We start from the raw sequence: 18,758 nt of genomic DNA, 5'->3' as shown, positions 1-18,758 counted from the left end.
TGCCTGTATTCATCTTTTAATAGGGAACATATTGGACTTCACACTCAAACATTTACTTTTAGACTGTGGGCTGTTTCAGCTTCTGTTAGGCATTACAGCATTTTGATGACTCATTTGGCATGTCCTTCTATACTGATTTTTTGGAACCAGAAAGAATTTCTCTGAACAATGAAGGGCCCTATGTGATACTTTAATTTCTTTCGGTTTCTCCCCCTGAATCTTCATCATATCAAGGTTATTTTGTTGTTAATAAAACAAAACAGACCGCAGTTATATTTCCACCTACACAACAGGTATGTGTGCTAAATAAAACGTGAGAAATATACTTTCTCCTGCAGTCACAAACACTCGGTGTATTTTTAGGGGGGTTGGCTGAAAGGAAAGATGTTGAGGAGTCCAGTCAGCTGCCATCTGGCCCGGACTGGAGGTTTCAGCACCACGGACAGCGCACAGCCTCCACACACTCGACGCTACTGTTTCCTCCTTTATTGTGAGCTTTTGTTCATTATTTCCAGAAAGATCCACCTGACAAACAACAAGCTATACGAGATAATTATGCAACAATGACGCAGACATATCATATCGTCATGTTAGAGATTTGACTCCACGCGCGCGCGCACACACGCACACACACACACAGGTTATTCACCTTTTTATTTGCAGGGATGTTCACCACCAGTACAAAATATATAGGAACTGCATCAAAACCACTGGGACCAAACTGTCCCAAGCTGGGGTATTTAAGGTTGTGTAAAAAAATTAATGTTCCCGAAAGCCAATGATTTCTGTTCCTGCTGGCGGCTGTTTTCTTGTTCACCAACCAGAAGTCGTTTACTCACCTTTCCGTTTAACACCTCATCTCTATAAACTCACACCGGGGCGCCTTGGAGACATTTAAAGTCCCTGTAGGAGTGCTGCAGTGATTTGGAGGCCTGTAGGTCATTGGTCATTGGTCTACGGGACCCTCAAGCATCTCGGGCTCAAGCAGCCGCCTCCTTTCTTGCCTCAAAACGCCACACACACACATACACATACACACACACACCATTCAATCTGGATACTTGGCGGACTGCAGACGAGACTCTCTCTTCAGAAGGAGAGAGAGAGAGAGGGAAAAAAGGGAAAACTTTTGGTCGGGAGAGTGCTTTAGGAGTCTGCTGCTGCTGATGGGCGGTTAGGTGATCCGGGGGGTAAAGTGATCATTGGCTGCGTATGGATTATCGATAAGTGCAAAAAAAGGGAACGCGTTCAAGGCATTAATTATTTATATATTCCCGGTAAAGCGGCTGGGATGCGAGAGAGACGCCACAGCGGCGCGGATCGCCCGCTCTGAACCGGAGGACTCACCGGCAGATGATGTCCCAATGTGAGAGTGAGAGTGCTTCCAGAGGAGACGGAGGAGAGGACGAAGGAGGATGAAGAAGGGGGGAGAGGGATCGAGAGCGGCAGAGGTGGAATATAATGAAGTTGAGTGGGAAAGGACTGTGCACCGTCTTCTCCAGCACCCTCCTCTTCGTGTGCGCCCTGAGCGAAGTTGTCGTTGGATTAAGATGCGTCTCTCTGGGATCTACGGTCAAAGCGCATTTCCACCTCGGCGCCGCGGCCGGAGCTTTCTACTCCGGGCTATTTGTGGGAATCGGGCAAGTCCTGCTGGGCACCGCTCTGCTCTGTTGCATGGAGAAGCCCGGCTGCAGGAATTTCTTTCTCCTCGGTGTAGTTGTCTTCTTGTTGGGAGTCCTCACCGCCTTCTCCGGCGCTGTGGTGGACGGGGACACGGCTTCTCTGGTGGAGAGGAAATATTCCCATTACTGCTTCCACTCTGTGGTTGTGAACCCTGCCTGCGAGCAGCTGAGGGATTACCAGCGGAGTCTGGTCATCTCCACTGTTCTCAGCACCTTGGAGTGCCTCCTCGGGCTCATCAACCTGGTGATCATCAAAAGGTACAAAACAGAGCAGTTTTCTAGGAGCAGACAGTCACAGAGGCAGAGCGCCGGGGCGATCATCTTCAGAGAGGAGCGGGACTGCTCCTCGGTGGATTTCCAGCCGGTGTCTTACATCAATTTGGGTGTTTTTAATGTGTTTGACGAGACAGGTGCAGAAGTGCAGTGCGGGGGACACCCGTCCATCGAGCTGCCGGGATACTCGCCCACGGACCCGGAGCTCAATCATTGCTTCCCTTTCTCCTACCCGCTCCCCAGTGAACTACCGCCTGCATACGAAGACATCTTCCCCGCTGAGGCATGCAACACATAGCCGCTCTGGAGCCCCAGTAGCGCTTTCCTCTGCTGTGACAATCAATGACTTTGTGCTTAAAGCAATCCCCACACCTCACCTCCTCTTCTTTCTCCAACACCCCCCCCCCTCTCCTCAGCAAAAACCAGTAAGTTACACAGGAGGACGGCAGCATTGGATTTTATTTGACCTGATTGCTTTTCATTCTGATCTTTTCTTACATCTGCCCGGTAGCTTCTATATTGTACATCACCACCAGTTCAGACTGATGTAGATGATCAACAGGCCCAGACAGTGCAGGCAGATCAAGGCCCATAAACGCAACAGCTTGCTAGTATAACAAATGCAGAGTTTGTGTTTTGAATGTTTGCTGTTAACATTTTTACTTGTGAATAAAAAGTGTATTTAACCTCATCTGACTTCATGAAGCTGCTGCTAGTATAGCTGTGGAGAAATCCCGGTGATGGTGTGTTCAGTCTAAACTTCATTTCCACGCGTTCAACCAGCTTCTTCTAAGTGCTGAGGGTGATGGCTGCTGTGCACTTCATCAATTTGTTTTTATTTTCAGAATAATCAAGAGTCAGTCCAAGCCTGCTATATAAGCACTTATGTTCTAATCCATATCTGGAGCACATCACCATCATGCCATAATGTTGATTAAAAAAAACAGGCTTGAAAGGGCTCAGCAACACTGTGTGTGTTGTCCACTTTAAAGGAGCACTCCAGTGATTTATCAGTGCACTTTCATAAAGTTGGGGGACTCAAAAGATATGTATTTCTAAAAGGAATGGTCAAAATTGAAGCAGCTGAAGCCAAAATATCCTGACTTTTAGTCTCTTTATGAGTCGAGCACCAATAAAGACTGGATCCTACATTTCCCATGATGCAATTTCATAGCACCTTTCATTAGACCCTCTTTACCTGGTAAGCACCCATGTTTTTCAAATTCCACACTTTTATTTATTTATTTATTTATTGTTATAAGATTTTTTAAAAATCTTAACCTTAAGCTGAAATAACCCTGATGACATCATCTGGGACATTTTGGAGCAACAGGAGGACATTATTGACCTGCTGTGCCCCCAGACTGTGCAGTACTCTTTGTGACAAGTAAACTCAACTTAGTGTGAAAAAGTGCCGCTTTAATGTTCAGTTTTATAATATTTCACAACAGATAAAAAAAATAAGCTAGTACAACTGTTTCTTTAAACTGGTCTCATTCATGTAGCTATTAATGATAATGGATGTGGGTATTAGAGAAGCAGAGGGACAGTCTGAACTTCTTTGCTGTAAAGAAACATGTGGGGAATGATCCAAAACCTCCAATTTTTGAGGTCCTTTTTTTTATGCACCCCCAGAAGGGCCAGGCTGTCCAGATATGATACTGACTGAAGGTGGTCCTGCACTATTCCCAATTTAAAAGATTCAAACTGTGCAGCGCTGCTTCTCATATTGTCCCATTTGATGTGACCTGAAATAATTGATTAACTTCACCACACACTAATAACCACATCATCTCTCACTGAGGATCCTCTTCATGTTTCCCCGCACCATAAAAATCTTTTCAGCATCACTGTTTCTAATTTCACTGAACAGTTAGAGCAGTGACAGATAAAAAAAAAGATATAGGTTTGGCTGTCACCATTAGGCGCCCACCTTAAGATCACTGCTCTGCGGTAAATTTAATTGAAATAGTCCTTTTCCCTCAAATTAAAACCCTCAAATGAGCATATGTAGCCAAATGTGTCTCTAAGGGCACTTTGACAGAACAACTTAGTAGAAGTACTTTACTGGCTCAATGTAATAATTCCCCTTTTATCCTTTTAAAACCGTGTGATGATGCTTTCCACTTGCTCAATTTCTTAGGTTGGGCTTTGCGTGCCAGAGCTGAATACAGGATAAGGTAAAAAAAAGAAATGAAAAAAAAGCAGTGTTCTCTTGTGTTCTTAAGGTTTCCTGCTTGTAAAAAACCACACAGCTACAATCTAAGATGAACTCACCAGCCGACCAGAGAACAAAAGCCTTCTTCTGGGAGCCGGTGTCCTAAAAGTTTCATGGAGGGGTTTCCAAAGACAACCAAAGCTAACAGTAAGGTCTCTGTAAAATTCACCTGCTGAGGTGGTGCACCAGCAGCGTCCACTGAAAGAAAAGCAGAACAGAAAATGTTAGGCTCAGACCCTTTCAGGAAAGAAAAGATCAGACCCAGGAGCTCAAATAAGGTGTGTGCCCTCGCCAGCAGCAACTCTTTAACCTGCACCAAAGACGCTCAGTCAGCAGTATCACATCAGGCTTAATGAGCTAGCTGATCTGGGGATGTTTCAATTGGTCTGAGGTGTCTGTTTTTATTTTTAATCTGCTTACAAAACCTTTTCTCAGACTTTACAGGCCCTCTAGATTTATTATGTGACCCACTCCCTCCTGTATATACAGCAGATAAATTAGCTCCACCTCTAGAGGCTACCACAGGAAAGTTCTGCTTATACATGGATGTATAAACGACATTATATACAGAATGAGTGCTTATCCTTTCAATACTTTAAGTACATGTTGCTAATAACACTTCTATACGTTGATATGCTGCATAGTCTGATTTAAATGAAGGACTTCTACATGTAATGGAGTTCTTCTTTCACCACACATCATTACACAAATGCTTGTGGCTTTACTCATAACATTCAGGTCTTTCATGGTCCAACCCTCAAACTGTTGGGTAAAACCAAATGGGGCCAATTTGCCTTTAGAGAAAGTAGCTGAGAGTGTTTTCTGCCTTCTCAGTAAATGTCATGTTTTCAAAGATGGGTGCTCAGGGAGCCGCTCCAATGATGCAAAGCTGCTTTTATTAAATATTTTTATTATGCATGGCGCTTGTTACTTACGAGAGACGGTCTGACATTCAATAACATAATAATCAGACCAGAATAGCTGAGGTGAATCAGCGTCATTCAGCTTTATCTGACTACGTCTGAATGGGATCTTTAAGAGACTTAATGCAGTATCAATAAAACTAGAATCTAGATGGTGAAACAGATGAAACAACAGTAGGAGATGGCGCTATGATCCAACTAATGAAAACTACTGGAAGTTCAGCACTGTCTTTGTTTACACTGGGAGTTACTGAACTGAAGATATTTTCCATTTCCATTTTCCAGTTGGTTGTCTGGTTAAGCTAAGCATGAGTTTTTTCAAATATATTTCCAGGATGGTCTCCGTAAATATCTGAAAATCGTCAAATACCCTCAGAATATTTTTTTTTCAACTGCAAGTCAAACTCTGCATAAACATCAGCGAATGCAAAAATGTCAATAAATTGCTGATTATATCTTCAATCTCAGGAGGCCAGTGGAGAAGACACAAACATGCAGATTCCTAGACTAACATTTTCTGACATCTGCAGCTAAAATCTATTGCATTGATAACTTGGAGGGGTGTTATTTATTCATTTATGTCACAAAATTGCCTCCAAAAGGATGGATTATAAGGTCAAGTCTAAGAAAGTATTTTAGTAGGAATACTGAGTGATTTGGCTGCACAGTGTTCACGCTGTAAGGATCACTGCTTATAATATTATAAAACCAGCTTGTTATATCAGTCCCAATTATACCTCTTTGCAGCAAACATACTGGAGTTTATTGCCATTTGGATATTATACGAATAATCTGCATCCTGACAGACTGGGTCACACTGTCTGGGAACTCATCAATCTAAAAATAACAGAGGCATTATATTTGTGCTTCCATCCTGAGTGTGAAATGGAGAAAAGATTATCACAGTTTAATTTGAGGAAACAGAAATCTATTGTGTGATCAGTATTCATATCATTTTATTGTCAGTCTGTGCTTAATCTGATTTTAAAAGGTGGTTAATAGTAATGAGTGTTGGAAAGTAACTAAGTACATTTACATAAGCAGCAAAGTAAAATGACATTACTTGAGTATTTCTATTTTATGCCACCTTATCCACTACAATTCAGAGTGAAATACTGTACTTTTAGCTCCAGTACATTTGGCAACTATAGTATCTGCTTAACTAATGTCACCTGTCTGTCCACTTTAAGGAAGATTACACAGTAAATCTAATCTGTATTTCTGCTGGGAGGCTGATTGAGCCTGGGTGCTCTTTGGTAGCAGCGTCCTGCTTCACATTCATGCAAGTTCAAACATTCACACTGAGCCGTTCAGAGCAGTCACTGATTGACTCGCCACATGATAAGAGAGAGGCGTTAAGGGCCTTGCTTAGTGGCACTTTTTCATGGGATTTGACCTGCTTGTATGAGCCAAAATCTAACTTCAAACATCTTAACTCTTCACAAGTGGATTCTAACAGAGCTGGGATTGCTTTAAAAAGAAAAAAAAGAGAGACGTTTCTAGTCTTAATCACTAATGCAATGTCAAAACTGCTTTAATATGTAGGCTAATCAACAAAGTGTATCTGCAAGTGTTTCCTCTCTTTAATGTCTGAACTGCGCCTTTGAAGATAGCTCATGATATCTCTGTCACCATATAAAAAAATCTGCTGTTTCAGATGCATAATGATGAGTAATTGCACATTTAAGAAAAGCAAATGCGTGTCAGGTTGTAATGTAGGGCAGTCTATTATCCTAAGATCTGTGTTCTCTGTGGTCCGGAGGATATTTTCTTTTCTGGTGGCAGATTCTTTGTTGGATAGCAGTGCTGCATTAGTGTAATGACAGCCTCCGGCTCTGGTCACACTAAGTAAAAACCGCTGACTTGCATCTCAAAGTTCCTCTCTCTGAGGAATACAAGGAAGGGTTTTTTCCCCCTTTTTTTGCACAAGTGATTACACTGCAGATATTTGGATGAATGATGAACAAGGACAGCGGTGTTCAGTCGGGGTGAGCCCTGAGGCGAGGAAGAGAGATCAAAAATGTGTTTGATGCTACTTAAGACTTGGTTGGACAATTAGCTCATTTATGTGTGTAATAAGGTTTTAAATGTTGTAGAGCCACTTTTGCAGCAGAGAAAGGCTGCTGAGAGAAAGGCAGCGCAAAGGGTTCACATACATATCTCGCTTTACATACTTCCTCCAGCTGCACACTTTTCTGAATGTATGTCAAGGACAAAACTGCTGGCCACACTTATAGAAAAAAAAAACAATACCCTCTAAAAGCCTTTCATTAGACACATATCCATTTGTCTGTGTGCAGCTGCCAGGGAAAGTTTTGTTTGGAAAAGCTCCAGCGGCTTTTAAAAGCCAAGCTGGGCCTTTCCTGACAAAAATGTGGTTCATTACGTATTTGTGAGCTTCCAAGCCATTAGACTTACTTGTGCCAAATTTCTCAAATGCTTGATACTTCCTTATAATCTCTTTGACGAATTTTGAAGTTTTTCTTTTTCCCTCTCCAGGAGCAACAGTATTAGAGATCTCATTATGACTGAATGCATAATGAGCAAAACAGCAAAAACAGAGGAGGCGTCGCAGCGTCTTCAAAAAAACAGTAGAACTTGTGTGTGTGTGTGTGTGTGTGCGTGTGCTTTGTGTTAACATTATTTACAGATTATAATCCATTTTTAGCTTGTAGCTTAATGTACTGTAATCAAATTAAAGTGGCATCTATTGATTGCACTTATCGATGTATTCACTGAGGCTGGACATTAGTATTTGTTATATTATTCCCTGCAATGCTGCATGCTGTAAATATCTAAACTGGATGATTGATGTAAATCAGCAGTGTTAGAAAACTGAGGTTTAAATAATGTCAGACTTCTAAAAATACAAACTATTCCAACTCAAGATTCACTTACTTTTTTGTTTGCTTTCAGTCCTCATCGATGGATGGAATTTGCTCAGTTGTCATGGAGATGGATATGTTGATATGTGAGCTGTTCGGGTTTCAACCACAGCTTTATTGTTTAGAATTTATTGTTGGAAACGGTTTGAATCCCAACTTCAATCTGCAATAACTGAGTTTTATATATTTAGGAGAGAATGGAAATAAATTGGACATACAACACTGACATTATTATGACCATATAAGGTGATATAACAAAGAAAAAAACTAATGAAAAAAAACAGCATGGCCAGCAAACATGATCATTTATTTAATGTTGTGTTTCTGTCCAATATTCTCTCTCCTTTCAGCTCGGTTTGGTCTCCATCAGCTCCTGAGGGAAGGTTAGTTCGCTTTTTGGAATTGCTGCTTGGTGCAAGACAAGTAGCATGAAGTGGCTCTTTATTTATTTATTTTTCTGAACACAGCTGTCTGCTACAACTGAACTCAACAACTGACAGTCAACCAAAACAAGAACTGAGGGAAACTGCAGATAATAGCTGATGGGTGATCATTATCTATGGTTCCCTCACTATGAGCAACCCACTTATATACTCATATGAACCACTGTTTTAACACAAATATTGATTATAGCAGCTTTAATTATAAAATCATCATACTTGCTTTTTTCAGACTCTTCATTCACAGATGAAGATGGTGTCACATGGATTAGCTAGCAGGTAACATGGACCACAAGTGAGAAGTGATATTTGGATGAAACCTCCAGAAAAAGCTAATAAGACGACTGAGCTGGGACTATTTTATCTAATTATAATGTCTAAAGTCAAGAATGAACTTCATGCTTATATAAAAGATGGTTTCCAACTTCAGAGCATTTAAATTCATACTGCAGGAGCTTGATCAGGTGATTAATTGCTAAGTTTCCTGGTTATTTTGTGTTGGAACAAAACCTCTCCACCAACAGAACTTCATAGTTTGTGTCAGTTATCAGTTGCTATAATTCAAGAGGATGGAAGACCTTGCACAGTAGGAGAAACTCTTTTATTGACTTCGGCTGTAGCCTTAAAGTGGTCGATGAGGGACATGGTTGACTTAACAACCTTTTAATGACCAGCACCGACCTGCAGCTGGATTTTGTGGATTCCAATCGAGCTATTTCACATGGCGGCCAGCTGAATGAATATTTAATGAATGCTTTTCCTCACCTTTGCGATTTAATTATCTTTTGTACTCAAGTATAAACTGAACTCTTTGCACCAGATGTCTGTTATTAATCACATTTACAGGCAAAGTATTTTATATTATAGATAACGCCTGGCTAGTTTGTTCATATGTTTTCAATTTGTCATACTGACAAATGTATGCTGTTAGTGGATTTGTGCCACATTTCTCAACTAAAACTTTTCCAGGTGTTCCACTGTTATATTATTCAGAGTTATCGTATAAGCCCCAGAGAATGTTCTCAACACATCTTGACATTTAAGAAGGAAAAACACTTAAACTTTTGAGTTTTTAGGTCAGAGTCGGAGTCGTCTCTGTATTTTTCACTTGACTTCTGCACACAGTGAAAAATCTGATCATTTATGTTTATTAATGAAAAGATCTCAAAGGTTCATGGTGGGGTTAACAAGCAGATTTTCCACTGCTACATTAGTGAAGGCAGTAGTAATTTTATGCAAACAGCAAGTATTTCCCTCCAGGCATCTTAACAACTGAGCAGAGTTTTAGTGAGCTGGATTCCTCTCAGTTGCTTGGAGTGGAAAGTGTGGCAGAGATGCAGAGAAGGGAGAAGGGAGAAGGGGAATCCTGGCAGAGTCAGCAGCCACAGAGTGAGTTGCGTGTCAATCAATAGCTCCTGCAGTGGCTGTGTTTTCACAGGGAGCCAGCTCTAAAGTTCCAATAACCTCTTTGGCTCGCTGCCATCTGACACTTAGCAGACAACTCCTGGAGCATCAAAAGAGCGGCGCGGTGCAGCTGAGGTAAGGTCGGTTTTCACAGAGAAAGATCCAACTCAAAGACACAACTTCGATTTAGTTCTCCAGCTGCTCAGTTCCTTTAATTAACTCTGTGTTTAGTGCTGGACGGCCAGACATGGTTAGTCCTGACTTCACATTAACGAAAAGATGAGGACCACATGCAAATCAACATGTTACCAATATGCCAACAACATTCAAGCTGAGGAGGTGCAAAGTGCTGACTGATTTATTCCATTTTAAATGCACACAAGCTCACTCGACATCTAGGATAAACAGTCATTTCAAAAATGTTTTCTTTACAAGAACCAAAATATATGTGTTATCTGATTGCTTATCTATCACTTAAACTTGCATCAGCTGAGTTACAGGCAGCTTGCTGGAAGCCAAAATAAAAAATGAAAAAAGGAGCTGAAGGACGCCAAAACAATCTGTAGGGCGTCTTTCTGGGGGTTTGTCAATATGAGCAACACCTCTCATATACACAGTTATTTTGATGTATTGTTCATGTTATTAATTACAACAGCTTACTTGTAGCTATTGTAATATTAAAAAAGTAGTTTTAAGACAGGGATCTTGAAACTTTAAGGTGGAGTCAGCAGTGGAGATTTGACCACAATTCACTGTTCAGGGAGGAAGATTGGATATTGGATTTGTTGGATAACACTGTGAGAGCTCTGTTGTGAAACCAACCAAAACATCTGCAAGCCTGTGTTTGTCTCACATCAGCTCTTCCCAATGTGGCAGAGCGTTAAGAAAAGATAGGATCTAAGAAGCAGTTTTATAACAAAAGGGGAAAAAGGATTATTTACCATTAACCAACAGCCAAAAACACACAGCACCAAACCGGATAGGGACCAGACACGTTCCTTTCTAGAGTTGCCTGGAGTAGTCAGATGTGGGGATACTCATGAGCTTGTGTGTTGGAGTTTGTCCCAGAAAACAAGAGGGTAACCTCGATACAACTGAAGGATTCAGAGGGGAAGGATCTGAATGCTGCTAGCAGATCAGAGTATCGAGCCTTCTTGGGGTCCTGGAGGGGGAACTGTGTGAGGACTCCATATTCTACTGGGAAAGTTCAAAAGTCACTGTGACTATTGGACCTTTGTGGCAGCCATGCCATGGACTGTGCATAACAAAGAGTTTGTGTCAGCAGCAAGTGATTCATTTCGATACCTGGGCCAATGAATCACCTAAGGCCAAAAAGAATGAGAGTGGGCAATGATTAAAGCCTCCATTGCTGAGGCAGCTGCTAAGAGATGTGGCCAAAAGGTCATCTGTGCCAGTTGTATAGAAACCCAAAACCCCCCTGGTGGAGGAGGCTGTCAAGCTGAAGGAATAGGTCTTTTGGACATAGTTAGCCTATTAAATTCCCTTATCTGCTGACAGGTATTGGCAAGCCAAAAGGACTGCAACCTCTGTGGTCACACAGGCATAAACTCTAGTTTGAGAAAAGTTTGGTGATGTGGACCTATCCAGTCACCTCTCTGTTAGCTCTGCTTCATTTATGCTCTTTACATTTATTTTTTACAATATTAGTTGTACTTTTTGTACAAGCTGACTCTGCTACCTGGCTGGATGAGGTTTATAAATGTAAACATCGGCGTAAACGTTGACGAAAAGGTGGAGGGAAAAACACCAGCTACAATCCCAACCACACAGACAAGCAAGATAATCTTTGAATCCATGTCAACGTTGGAGGAAACACTGAGGTACATATGGATGGACTTCTGCTGCCCAGTATCCTGCTGGGAGGCCTCCATGTCCACATCAGTTTCCAGAAGGATATCAGGAACTGAACTAAGTGTGTGGGATGTCATGATTGACAGCTGTGACAGCCACTCTCAAACCTCTGTCAAACAATGGGACAGCTGCAGAGACATGTCCTGTGGGTTGTTATCCTATTGCCTGACTCCACTGTGCAGACTCTGGCTCCAAATGACAAGCAAGATGGCAGCTCTGAGAAAGGAGACATTTTTGCTTTGTACAGGTGCTAGAAATTGAAAAGCATATTTATAAACAGTCCATAATTACAATACATTCCTCCACTGATGCAAAAGGAAATGGTCAGGCCAATCAGAATCTGTCTGGATTTGGATTTAATTTGTGAAACAACAGAAGCAACTGTATCCAAAACTACAGTTAAATCATTCCACAACCAGAAACCATGGATTAGCAGAACATGATGCCATAAACACACACACAGCAGCTTACAACTCAGGCCTGCAGTCTGGAAACATGGATGATTATAAAACAGCAGTCTAGAATGTAGGAAGAGCAGTCAAACAGGACTGCATAGTGGAAGTGCATTTCCAGTAGGGGCATTGAATAAAGTTCAATGTTTAACACCATAGTTCCCTACTGGCTCATCATAAAGCTCAAGGACCTGGGATTAAACACCTCACTGTGCATGTGGATCCTTGAGTTCCTGACAGGCAGACAGGTGGTTTGGGTACACCTCTTCAACCCTCAACCTTAACACTTGAACACCGCAGGGCTGCATTTTGAACCCCCTGCTGTATTCCCTGTATACACACAACTGTGTATCCACTTCTGAGTCCAACATGATCATCAAGTCCGCTGACAACACAGCTATGATGGATCTGATCCTACCTGGAGGAAATAGAGAACCCTAACAACAAACTACTCCTGAATATCAGCAGGACTACGGAGCTGATATCAGACTTCAGGAAGAAGCAGGGGAGGAGCATGACCCTTTAATATCAATGGGTCCTCATGGAGCGAGCCGACTGTTTCAAGTACCTCTAAATCATCGAGGGCCTAACCTGGGCACTGCATACTGACTCAGGAGTGAGAAAGGCAAGAAAGATACTGTTTCACCTCAGACGCTTGAGGAAATTTGAGGTATCAACTCGAATACTGAGAAGTGTCTACTCCTGCAAAAATAGGACTGAGGAAACAGCAATGAAAAGGACTGCAAGGCCCCACAAAGAATGGTTATAGTGTGAATGTACAATAAGCTATCTTTGCCCTGCCTAAAGGATATTTACACCTGGTGCTGTGAGATCCAGATTTGGAGAATCATTAATGACTCAAACCACCCTGACAATGGCCTTTTCTCCCTGTTTTGGTCGAGAAGAAGGTACAGCAGGTCAGCACTGAGAGGCTCAGGAAGAGCATCTGCCCTCAGGCCAGTAGGGCCACAGACAGATCTACATAAAGTGCTGAATCTTATAAAAAACAAGAAAATTGAAGAAATACAGTACCAGACAAACACTTTGCCATTCAAGGAATAGGAAGTTATACACACACTTTTGACTGGTGCTGTATATGTAGAGATGTGGAACAGACATTATATGGAAGGTTCATTCATTGATCCAACCTTTAGAAGATAAAGCAACAGAGAAAAGGCAATGCCACAACTAACTAATAGGAAGCCAGTAAAATGTGCCAGTTAGAAAAGATAGATTAAAATCATAAAAATAACATTCAGTTGTGTAAAAAATGCAACTGCAAATAGAGTTTGGGAGGTTTAAGATCACATTTCTTAAATGTCTAATAGTTTTTTAAGTGTATTGATTTTGAGGAGGTGCTGTAATGTGTTCCTGGAATCAGGTGCACTAAAATCAAAAGCAGCTTTTTTAGTTCAGACCTGAGTCATGGAGCCGGTCTGATAGAGCTCATCTAAGTAACAAAGTTATTCTGAAAGCTAATATGGTAGTTTTCCAATAAAGCTTTATAGATAAAAAAGATACCAGTGAGTGCCACATTTCTCTTGAAGAGAAGACTCCCAACACTATCATATAAAATAATGACGTGTGCCATAAGCATCACCAGTAATAAATCTCAAGGCAGGGTGATAGACAGAGACCCGAGGTTTAAGAGCAGGCATGTATATAAATAACTGTCATCCAAGACTAACATGAGAACTGTCTGTATGTAGAAACATACATACCCCTGTCTAGTAAAGAGTAATACATGGTTGCTGGCTAAGATCTGTCTAACATTATTGGTGTTGAACAAACATTTTCCATTCAAACTAATTGAATTAAGCTCTTTGTGCATTAACGTTTCGGATATCAGGGCAATATCAAATCTCCAGTGCATTATCACTTTTACTGAGTGGGAGTTTTAAGAAAGACTCCCACTCAGAAGTGAGCACAGCATAAAATGTGTGGTTCCTTTAATGATGGCATTGAAGTCCAGTTCCTGAAGGCATAAAATAATTATTTAGTGGGTGGATCGCAGATAGAGGGATGATTACTAAATTATCATCCACCTACTACTACACTGTATATGGAGATACACGAGGTGCACTTCCACAGATGGTTTCTTGTCCAGTTTTACTAAGTCAGTAAGAAACTTTGACAGGAGAAACTCTGGTGAAAGCCCATCATATGTCACCCGTCCTCCGGAGCAGACCAGGCCTGCAGACAGATGGCCTCCACCCAGGCTGCAAGGAGCTGAAAGACAATTTAATGGGCAGCAAATCACTAATATTACACAGAGGCTGTTCATTAATTCGTATTAAAATGTCTGTTTTAAAGATGTAAATGATCAACCAGTTTTTTTTATAGTTGTCACAGCCAATCTTACCCAACCCCCTCCAAAAAAAATCACTGAGAAACTTAAGTATAGTAAATAATTTATTTCAGTATTAAGAACATAAATAATGCAAGGAATCTTGATTAAAAAAAAAAGTTTTGTCATCTATTCTTTCAACTTTGTCACAATAACTAAGAACCCCAAAACCCCAAATCAGTCACAAAATACAGAAATTAGAAGTAATTAGACCAACTTTTGGGATGTTTTCATCACATTCAACATTTCATACAACAAAAAGGATCACAAACAGAGAGAGTGATACAAATGCACAGACACAAACAGGATGGATTGCATAGTTAACTTTAACTATATAGCCAGAATAAGCTAATATGCAAGTTTTAGTCATGAGAAGGAAGCATACATTTGAGCTGGTTCTGTTTTTTCTTACAATCCGAGTTTTAAAATGAAGAAATAAAGAAAGATAAAGAAAAATAAATATTTCCCTTCAGTGTTACCTTCAGTAAAATATTGAAACCAATTCAACAAATCTTCTACAGGACAGATGGAGTTTATGAGTAATGCTTGAAAAAAGCCTGTTGTGAGTATGTAAATCATACATGTAAGAGCAATACAAGATTTGTACAAAGATGGAGGTGCAACTGTACTCACTAAAAGAGAAATCCACTTTTATGTGGGAGACATGGATTGCTGACACATTCTGAAAAGCTTTCAACCATGTGTTTAGTACAATTATTCTGATCCATTTCATGGGTTGGTGGTTATTTGGATACAGGAGAGTGCTTTCACATGGAAAGTGTTGTCCCCTCAGATTCACGAGAAGCTGCTTTGAGGTCTCTTCTTGCACCAGTGCAGAAATGTTTTACAGAGGAGCCGTGAGGTTTGGGAAAAAATAACAAACCGACATAAATAAAACTCCTGTATGAACGTAACTGTGCGACAAGGTTTCCTCCTCTCTCTGAGCTCAACACCTTGTGATGTGATGCTTTGTGTAGAATAAATAGATCAAGAACTACATGAACAAAAGGTAGGGGGGAAAAAAAGAAGAGAAAACATTCCATATAGAGACCCCAAACTTCATCAAAAGGAGTAGCTAAGAAAAACTCATCACAGTGCTGGCCGCTGGCAGCAGATCTGCTGCCAACATGAAGAAAAATCACCACTTTAATGATATTATTAAACCCGGTGTCCCAAAGTACTACCGGAGTTTCTCAAATTCCACAGAACGGGCCGGACTAATGAAGTGGTGTCCTGGGTTTTCATTTTAACGCTGATGAGATGCAGAGGGATGCTGCCCTAACAAACATTATTCACCCTCAGCAGTGTAGAAAAACATCAAGCAGTCTGCATCGTTCATTTGTATCTCTCAGGTACCTATTATGACAGTTTCTTCTTTTCAACACATAGAAGAAACATATTAAAGATGAAAAAAAAAAACATTACAAACAATCAATTATAGATCCAGTGTTGGTTATATCATATGTATTGCATCATACTTCAGTGCACAAATGGTTTCCTACTTTGCAGAGACATTAGAGCGGCTGTTAGCGCTGCAGTGATGGTAAACATACTGAACTCTGACTGAATCATCTTAATGTGTGATAAAGACGATCTGCTTCATAAACTATTTTCATCAGATTTAGTTTGGAGTGTGAAGAAGAAGAAGAAGAAGGAGGAGGGAGGCACTTGACTTGCAGTGTGCCGTCAATTAAAAAAAAAAAAAAAAAAAAGGGTTAGTCAGGTTCAGGTTTGAGGCGGGACAGCTCAAAGCTAAAAAACAGCCCAACACTGCAGTGATACATATGCAGCGTGTGTCTGTCAGTGACCCTGTGTATTCAAATGTAAATCCTCTTGTTTGTCTGACTTTTCAATGATGTTGGGGACATTTATATTCCATTCTCTACAGGAGCAGTCACAAGCATCGAGGTTGTCCCTGTGAAGGTGAGGCTTAAAAAGGAAGTCGGAGGAACAAGCAAGACGGCAGCAAAACAAAAGAGTGAAGCTCGTCTTGCGTCAGGTATATTCAGAAACAGCGTTTGCTTTTTAACCCTCCTCCCCTCCTCCCCTCCCTCCCTCCTTCCTTCCTTTCTTTCCCGGTTTTTGGCGGCGTTTGGCATCTGCTCCTCTCTCTCCGACGGCAGTAGCAGCTTGGGTGGATGTCAGTGATCTTAGCCTGGGGCGAGGTGCCGTTTCAAGCAAGACAGCTCATCAGAGTGAGTGACAGGTGTAGGGGCGGGAACTTTGGATTCACTTTTTTTTTTTTTTTTTTTTTTGCCTTGGGGGTGAAACATAGAAAACACTGTAGCTTTAACACAAAATCTTTCAGCTGGCTTTTCTTTTTTTCTGGACAAATCTCAAAGGGTAATGATGTAAGAACTGCCAGGTTATAATCAGGAAGGAGCTTTGAAGCAGACACAGCTGTTCATTGACACCACAGATGCCCATAATTCAACTAAATATCTGCTGGGATAACTTTGTAATGCACTGAAGACTATAGGATACATATGGGAGGGCGGGAGATTTTTTTTTTTTCGTGATACAAATTACACGAACTAACAAAGATACAGACGTTCTGATGAGACTCGGACACCTCGCTGTGCTCGCTGCTGCTCGGATATTTACATTTTTCTTATTCTACTTCCCCAAAATGGAGTCCGAGCAGTCAGTGAGATACTGTAATAATGCGGTGTGCTCCACGAGAAGCTGGGCAGCAGCACATTGTTTGCTCTTTTGGCTCCATACTCTTATTGCTTTGGATGATAGCCAGTTTACTTTGGTGGTATTTTCAGTGAGAATGGAGGAGCAAGTCAGAGAAGTCTATACAGTAAGTCTTCAGTACACACACACACACACACACACACACACACACGGACCACCAGAACCTTATTTCTATATTTTGATGTTTATATAGAAAGGTTTAACTGGATGAATGAGAACAGGTGAAAGGGGAGGAATTATGTTTCTGCAATAAAACTTAAAGGTCACCTAACAGGAATGATTTTAGCTAGGTTTTTTCATGTTTCTATTGAATGATGTGGGAAATAAGAGGAGAAAAAAAACAGACTGATAAGTGAACTTTAATGGTTCGCAACTCTCTCGAATCTGTATAGTAGATGAATGATGACTGTTTATAACACTAAGCTAAGTGTTTGTGTTTGCATTTTTCACCGACTGCCTCTCATACCCTGCCTCAACAGGATTAAGAAGAAAATGTAACGAGCGGAAATATATCCACGAAATGTATTTTTGGCAATGACCTGGCAAACCCCATAACTGAGTGTTGTATATATTTTGCCAGTGAGCGTTGCCAAGTGTTTTTCCTGCATGCTGCCTTCGACTAATTTGGTGCCTAATTGAGCTACATTGAGCGAAATCCTCATAGAGATTCACCGAAAATAAAACAAGCTGAATGTGAAAAATGATAATGTTCTTAATGGGATGTAGACTGCTAAATGTTCGCCTACACCTGAAAATGATTGCTGAATTCATATCTTTGTCTTAATTAGGATGAAATTCATTAGTGCAATAAATGATAAGACTTTTTTGTAAAGCATTAGTATGTAAAATCATTTAATTTATTGTATTATCTCACTTCCCATATGTGAGATATCATGTTTGTTCTGATTAACTATAGCTTGATTGTGTACTGGCCTGTTGGTGGAGATTCTGGTAAAAAGTAATTGGTTATTTTTAGAGCTATTTTCCATTTAATTATATTGGATTCATACAATGTATTTACTGAAAACTGTAATATGATAAATATAGCTCTGTGATTCATACAGCTCTAACCTCAGTGTATCTAAATGGGCCGACCATCATGAACGTGACCCATACAGTAGTTCTCAGATCTCAAATGAAAGCCTTTAGCTTGCACTTTGAAGAAGTAGCACACTCAAACATGAATCCTCTCGTCTTCCTGTCCGTAGAAACACTGGTGAAGCTTAGAAATTCACCTGAAACAGCTTTTCTAGCAAACGCAGCTCTGAGTCAACCTTTTTCTAAAAATGAATGGAGGCTTCATTCTTTCGAGAGTGGAAAAAAAAAAACGGACAATATATAATTTCTCCCGATTGAATTGGCTTGTGTGGCATAATGGAGATGCTCTGAAGCCAAACAATTGCACTGAGGACAAAAAAAGCAGCCCCCGCACAGGTGTTTTCACTTATGTTCCCTGGTTAGACCTACTTTCAGGACTGACTGTGTGTGTGTGTTTGTGTGTGTGTGTGTGTGTGTGTGTCCCTCACCATGTTGCACCTTTTAGGACGAGGCAACATAAATGT

General features: G+C 40.8%; 1 protein-coding gene across 1 annotated transcript; it reads left to right on the top strand.

Moving 5' to 3' along the window:
• The first annotated feature begins 1,461 nt into the window (after nt 1-1,461).
• Nucleotides 1,462-2,253, top strand: LOC128363317 (transmembrane protein 271-like). The gene has a single exon (XM_053324278.1). It carries the CDS (start codon nt 1,462-1,464, stop codon nt 2,251-2,253), a length of 792 nt encoding a protein of 263 aa, XP_053180253.1.
• The last annotated feature ends 16,505 nt before the right edge of the window (nt 2,254-18,758 follow it).

Source organism: Scomber japonicus, chromosome 8 (genome assembly GCF_027409825.1).
Source record: "Scomber japonicus isolate fScoJap1 chromosome 8, fScoJap1.pri, whole genome shotgun sequence".
Taxonomy (NCBI): domain Eukaryota; kingdom Metazoa; phylum Chordata; class Actinopteri; order Scombriformes; family Scombridae; genus Scomber; species Scomber japonicus.
This window is presented reverse-complemented; position numbering and strand designations above follow the sequence as displayed.

Coding starts and splice junctions, on each gene's coding strand:
- LOC128363317 (XM_053324278.1), top strand. CDS start 1,462: ATGAAGTTGAGTGGGAAAGGACTGTGCACCGTCTTCTCCAGCACCCTC.